The sequence below is a fragment of the Chironomus tepperi genome, unplaced genomic scaffold (genome assembly GCF_022539635.2).
Source record: "Chironomus tepperi strain 1889 unplaced genomic scaffold, CSIRO-AGI_Ctep_v1 contig_123, whole genome shotgun sequence".
Taxonomy (NCBI): domain Eukaryota; kingdom Metazoa; phylum Arthropoda; class Insecta; order Diptera; family Chironomidae; genus Chironomus; species Chironomus tepperi.
In genome coordinates, this window is record NW_027226245.1 from 887,250 (window position 1) to 893,926 (window position 6,677).

General features: G+C 31.4%; 2 protein-coding genes across 2 annotated transcripts; both read left to right on the forward strand.

Annotated features, from left to right (window-relative positions):
* Window positions 1-532: 532 nt before the first annotated feature.
* LOC139087459 (cytokine-like nuclear factor N-PAC) lies at window positions 533-2,725 on the forward strand. Its single transcript, XM_070636264.1, has 3 exons — window positions 533-680; window positions 799-921; window positions 979-2,725. Exons 1-3 carry the CDS (start codon window positions 631-633, stop codon window positions 2,459-2,461), a joined length of 1,656 nt encoding a protein of 551 aa, XP_070492365.1. The 5' UTR covers window positions 533-630; the 3' UTR covers window positions 2,462-2,725.
* A 492-nt stretch (window positions 2,726-3,217) lies between these two features.
* On the forward strand, window positions 3,218-6,312 carry LOC139087442 (cytokine-like nuclear factor N-PAC). The gene is made up of 9 exons (XM_070636247.1): window positions 3,218-3,388; window positions 3,690-3,726; window positions 3,794-3,876; window positions 3,936-4,065; window positions 4,127-4,300; window positions 4,353-4,883; window positions 5,035-5,398; window positions 5,469-5,558; window positions 5,690-6,312. Exons 1-9 carry the CDS (start codon window positions 3,348-3,350, stop codon window positions 5,890-5,892), a joined length of 1,653 nt encoding a protein of 550 aa, XP_070492348.1. The 5' UTR covers window positions 3,218-3,347; the 3' UTR covers window positions 5,893-6,312.
* The last annotated feature ends 365 nt before the right edge of the window (window positions 6,313-6,677 follow it).

Consider the following 6,677-nt stretch of genomic DNA (forward strand, 5'->3'; position numbering starts at 1 on the left):
AATTTTGAGACTTAAAGGTGTAGAATAGGTTTATTAGGTCCTAAATTACAGCTTCTAATTGTTATGTAATTGTGTGTTTTGAGAATATACCACAAATTAACAGATACAAAATATTCAAATCATCGTTTGCTAAAGTCGTGCTAAAATCTAAGATAATTATTTCAAAATATTTTTAACCGTTTTTTACGATTGATATTTTTCAAGCGATTTAATTAATTTATTATCTTCTGGATTTTGCTATTTTCTTGATACGCATACAGAAAATAACTAAGATAACAGGACACTAAGATGAGATATTAACAGTCAATCGAAAGGAGTTGATTGTGAAGGATAAAACGAATTAAATCTGTGAAAAATAATTTGTGGATCTTAATCATATTGTATTGATTTCCTCTTTATTGTTAGGTAATGAGCTTTCCATAAATGCACGAATAAGTTTCAAAAGCAATTTCATACATTATCACTCAAATTACAAACTCATCAAAGCCATTTTCCATTATAAGCCTAGGCTTTTAAAAGTTCCAACAAGCCTAAATAGCAGCGGATTATAACGTAAAATTAGTGACGGACGCTTATCGGTACTGAATTTTATTAAATTTTTATTTAAAATAAAGTTGAATTAACACAGTTATGGCTGACAAAAGTAAATCAGTTCCATTCAAAATGCATGATTTAGTGTGGTAAGTATTGAATTTCAGTCAATTTCAAGCTAAATTTGTTAAAATTACGGCATTTTTTAACCTTTGCAAATTTTACCTCCTAATAACAATCAACTAAAGTAAACAAATATAATTTTAGGGCAAAAATGCCAAGCTATTGCCACTGGCCAGGACGAATTGTTGAGCCCAACACACCACAAATTGCGAAATTAAAGAAAAGTCCAACACAACACTGTATCTTTTTCTTTGGATCTAACAACTAGTAAGTTTTTATCACATAATCATCCAGAACATGATAAATAAATTACATTTTTTACAGTGCATGGCTTGAGGAAAAGAGTTTAAAACCATTTTATGAATTCAAAGAGGAAATGAAGGCAAAGGGTAAACCAAAAGATCTCTTTGCAGCAGCCATGAACGATATTGAGTCGTTTATTGAGAATCCAGAGAATTTCTCAGCATTATTTGAACCAAAAACGCCAGTCCAAAAGAAGAAAAGTACACCGAAGCCAAAAATAAAGCATGATATTGAAGCTGATTTTGATAGTTTAATTTCTGACAACAGTGTACCATCATCGCCAAGTCCATCAAAGACATCTACGCAACAGACATCCCGTAAGTCTGTCGATAAAACAAAAACTGAAAAAGTGCCTCAAACAAAACGCAAATCAACTCGTGAATCCGACACATTACTCAATGAAGATATGGACATTGAGCCAACTGCACAACCAGCAGCTAAAAAACCAAGAAAATCATCTCAAGCACCAATTTCGTCACCAAAACCAAATGAAAAGAATCCAGAAGAGTCGAGACGTCGATCAGACGTTACAGATGCTGTTAAAGCATTAAAGTCACCAAGTCGTACTGAAGCTTCATTGAATGTTTATGGATTAATTGGTGTTGGACTTATGGGAAGTACTATTTTGGAGAATTTATTAGCCAGCGGACATGAAGTTGTCATTTATAATCGCACACAATCAAAATGTGAACCATTTATAACTGAAAAATGCACAATGGCTGGAAGTCCGCGTGAAGTATTTGAGCAGTCATATGTCACATTCATTTGTGTATCAGATTGTGATGCAGTCAAGGAAGTTGTATGTGATGGTGAACGTGGTATTATTGCAGCTGATTGTGGTGGAATTGAAAAAGGTTTGGTAATGTTAAGTTCAGTTGATTGTGAGACATCGCGTGATATTCACGGTGCTGTTTTGATGAAGGATTGTCGTTATTTAGAGGCACAAATACAAGGATCAAAATCTGAGGTAAAAGAGGGTAAATCAATTGTCATATCAGCTGGTGAGAAATCATTACATGATGACTGTAAGACCTGCTTTAATTCATTTGCTAAAAATACATACTACTTGGGAGAGGAACCAGAAACTGCTGTAAAAATGAATTTAGTCCTTCAATCGATGGCTGGCGTACAATTAGCAGCACTAACAGAGGCATTGACATTAGCTGATTCACTTGGACTTCAATTGCGTGACATACTTGAAATCATTAGCTTGAGTAATTTAAATTCAGACTTTATTGCCGAAAAAGGACTCGTAATTGTGGACGAAAAATTCCGTGAACCATCCAAGAAAGTTGATACAATGCAAAATGATCTGAAAATGGCACTTGAATTTGGTGATACATTAGAGCAACCATTGCCATTAGTTGGTGCATCAAAGGAAGTCTTTAAGTCAGCCAAAAGGATGGGATTCGGATCAGAAGATTGTGCTGCTGTCTATTTTGCGCTTAATTTCAATAAATATTGTTATGAATATGGAAATTATACCGAAAATGGAACCATGTAAATGGTTCATATATACATAAGTGCAAAAAAAAAATGAATCAGCAGTAATATCAAGTTCTGATAAATATTTTTAACAGTTATTTTTATAAGAAACACGAAAAAAAAAGTTAGGACAAAAATTATTTTTTCTTCATCTATATTAAGTTTTTCTTATTTTTCACCTAGATCATTTCCTTTTTTATTAAGTAAAGTAGTTTGTTTTTTTTTTGGAAAAATCTTTTATTCATGGGAAGCATTCATATTTAAAGAAGAATGTAATATTATTAAACAGAGAAAAAAATTTATCAATAAAAAAAATAAAAGAAATAACGGTTTTTTGAAATTTGAAACTGTTTTCCGTTGGAACTTTTCAGATAAAAAAATTCGTTTAGGTTTTTCGGCTAAATCATTGAATATTATTAATTATGCTGACTTAAAGGTGATGAATTGACTACTTTTAAATATGTTGTTCAAAAATACAGTCTTAGTACAGCTTTAATAAACGATAAATTCTTCAAAAATAATCCAAATGATTCTAACGGAAAAATAAAATTCAAATTTCTAATTCAGCAAATCATTTTTCCATTATAAGCCCAGGCTTCAACAAAATTCAAAAATAGTTGATTGCTAAGGATTAAAGGATTGTTTACACATTGACGCTCAATAAAAATAATTAATATTTCAAAAAAGAAGACAAATCTATGAGAAAATAGATCAATTAACATCTATTATCAATATCACAACTCATCTCAATAAGCGTACACAGCAGCGGATTATAAAGTAAAATTAGTGACGGACGCGCATCGGTGCTGAATTTTGTTAAATTTTTATTTAAAAAATTTGGAATTAATAAAGATCCAGTTGGGATAAAACAAAAGAATCCAGTTATTAGTTAATTAGAGACGTATATGAATGAGACAATGTCGCTAAATATCAATGATCTTGTATGGTAAGTGAAATTAACAAAATAAAAACAAACAGAAAATTTTCCTAACAGTTTTTTCGGTTCTTATCAAAACTATCTACGTATGTGAAGTGCATCATCAAGTAGCATAATGAGCGATCTAATCATTAAAACATGTTTTATGATATTAATTAGTGTTAAATATGATAAAAATAATGAAATTAAATTTTCGGCGCTCAATAATTTAAAATTGATTTTAACCTCAAGATTAAGTTCCTTTAAAGCTCATATTACATATTACATAGCATATTATAATGATAAACAATGATTTATTTATGTTTTTTAGGGCTAAGATGAAAGGTTACTGTGCATGGCCAGGACGAGTAAGTTTATACAATTTTTTACATATTCATAACAATCTCTAATGTTTTGATTTTTAATTCCTTTAAGATCGTTGAGCCGAGTGATCAATTGAATAAACTTAAAAAGACTGAAAAATCACAATGTGTATATTTCTTTGGATCACATAACTAGTAAGTTAATTTAACAAATTTGCGCCATTCTTGATGCTTACTATAACTTCTATTTACAGCGCTTGGATTGAGGATAATAACGTTTATCCATACTTAGACTTCAAGGAACAGATGGTAAAATTAGGAAAACCAAAAAATTCTTTTGATAAGGCTGTTGGGGAGATTGAAGCTTATATGAAGAATCCAGCGGTAAGTTACAGCACTAATTCCTTAATTTCCTATGTGTTTATCTGGATCATACATATTTCAGGCTAATGACGTTATCATCACACCCGCTAGAAAGAAGTCAATCACAAAAGTTCGACCATCAAATGCATCAGAGGAAGTTCCAGTTCAAGAGAATGAAGGCGAAAATCACATTGAAAGCGGTGAGGATGAGACACCAAAGAAAGTAAATAAAGTAATACCAGTTAAGCGTTCAACGGTAAGTCAATGTCCTCATAATCAATCACCCAACTAATCATTCTAATCCACAGCAAAAGAAGCCAAAACAAGCGAGTTCAAAGAAGAAGAAATTGGACATAGATGAAAGTGAGGAAGTTGTGCCAGCAAAACGTCAACGCTCAATACCATCAAGTCCAATTGCACGCAATCACAATAACAATAATGAATTGAGCTCAGACTTTTCATCATCTCAAAAGGAATATTCCTCACCAGTGCCTAGGTCACGTGTTGCTCGTGCTGTTATTGATCGTCCTGACATATTCAGTCAATCAAAGCCTGATTTAGAGGAATTGGATGTTGAGACAATCACAGAGACATTAAAGTCAAAAAATATTAAGGCATCGTCAAGTAAATTTGGTTTTATTGGTCTTGGAATTATGGGGAGTGGAATTGTCAAGAATCTTATTAATTCTGGACATGATGTGTGCGTATATAATAGAACGCATGATAAGACAAAGAAGTTTGAAAAATGTGGTGCAACAGTTATGTTAACGCCAAGTGACGTTGTTGAACATGCTGATATTACATTTAGTTGCGTGTCTGATCCTCAAGCCTTAAAAGATGTAAGTTAAATTGTCTCGTAAGAATCTAGACTGAATTTTAGTCCTTACATCCTTGGATTATTTTAAATCGTAGGATTTAATTTTTAATCCTCGGATTTAAATTTGTATTTAGTTAATTTCTTGATTTTACCACAATTCCTTACATTTCCAGACTATATTTGGACAGTATGGAGTCGCCTCACTTCCACCAGAACTCGTACGTGAAAAAGGTTTCGTTGAAATGACAACGATCGATGCCGACACTTCCAAAGATATTGAGAGTGCATTAAATGATATCGGCATGCAATATTTGGAAGCACAAATTCATGGTACAAAGGCACAGGCTGAGGAAGGAAAACTCATAATTTTGGCTGCTGGAAATAAACAATTATTTGATTCATGTCAGACATGCTTTGAAGCTATGGGACGAAATTCATTCTTTGTTGGTGATACTGGCAATGCTACGAAAATGAACTTAGTGCTTCAAACAATTACAGGCATTACAATTGCTGGATTAGCTGACTCATTAGCTTTAGGTAAATATGATATACTTGTGTGCATTGAATGGAATTTGCTAATGTCATCAACTTTTATTTTGTTGTTTAGCTGAAAAGGCCGGATTACAAACAGACACGTTCTTGGAAGTTATGTCAAACACAAATTTAAGATCAGACTTAATTATGGATAAAGGACTTGGTGAGTTTTTGATTTAAAAAGCCGTTAAATTTTGAAAACGGTTTGAATTCAAATTTTTGAAAGCCGTTAAATTTTAAATTTCTAAAGTACGTTAAAAACTAACAAGCATTTTTCTTACTTCTCAATTCCAGCAATGATCGACACACGCTTCTCGCAAATCAACTTACCACTCCAACACATGCAAAAAGATCTCCGTTTAGCTATTAATATGTCTGACAGCCTAAACAATCCAATGCCATTGACAACAATTGCAAACGAAGCGTACAAAAATGCTCGCCGTGCTGGATTAAATGAGAACGATGCGAGTGCAATATATTACCGTGCACGTCATTAACAATTATGGATTAAATCAAAGTTTAAGAAGAATAATAACAGATACAAAAGAAATAGATCCAAAAAGGACCAATTCAACTTCCGATGAGAGTAAACCAAGGATTTTACTCATATGAGAACTTATTTTGACCTTTTTACACACAGATTTCAAAATTTTATTATTTTTGTTAGAACATCAAAGAAGTAATAACTATTCATGGATTTCAATCATAAAAACACACAAAAAAAATTGAGGATTTTAGAAGTTTAATAATCGTTGACAATGAAGTCATATCGTTTTATATTAGAAAATTATTCTTATTTCCTCTATTATTTTTCATTTTTCAAAATATCTTCTATCCTATTTAAACAAAAAAAAAATCAAGATGATAAAAAAAATATAATTAATTTTATTTCCTTTATCTTTATTCATACACATAAAATTTTTTTTTTTTTTCTTTAGTCTGTTAAGTTAAACAAAAAAAAAAATTTGATCGCTAATATTATATTATTATATTTTTATTTTCACTCGGTATGATTTGATGTAAAAGAAAATGAATAAAAATTTATAGAACATTTTTTGAAGAAATAATTTTCATTTTTGGAAACGCTTGCAAATTTTTTTATAAATTGGACTAATGTTCTTTTATGGTTTTGTGGCTGAGAATGGACGACTAGTCCATTCAAAGTCAGCTTCGAGTCAACTCCAACTTGACTAATAGAAGTAATTTAATTTTACAAAATTAATTTCTGCTTTCACTTGTGAAGTTTACAATTACATACAATTATGTCGATTTGATTTGAGTT

Coding starts and splice junctions, on each gene's coding strand:
- LOC139087442 (XM_070636247.1), top strand. CDS start 3,348: ATGAATGAGACAATGTCGCTAAATATCAATGATCTTGTATG. Junction 5,399..5,468: donor AGCTGACTCATTAGCTTTAG/GTAAATATGATA, acceptor TTTGTTGTTTAG/CTGAAAAGGCCGGATTACAA. Junction 5,559..5,689: donor AATTATGGATAAAGGACTTG/GTGAGTTTTTGA, acceptor TCTCAATTCCAG/CAATGATCGACACACGCTTC.
- LOC139087459 (XM_070636264.1), top strand. CDS start 631: ATGGCTGACAAAAGTAAATCAGTTCCATTCAAAATGCATGATTTAGTG. Junction 681..798: donor AAAATGCATGATTTAGTGTG/GTAAGTATTGAA, acceptor ATATAATTTTAG/GGCAAAAATGCCAAGCTATT. Junction 922..978: donor TTCTTTGGATCTAACAACTA/GTAAGTTTTTAT, acceptor CATTTTTTACAG/TGCATGGCTTGAGGAAAAGA.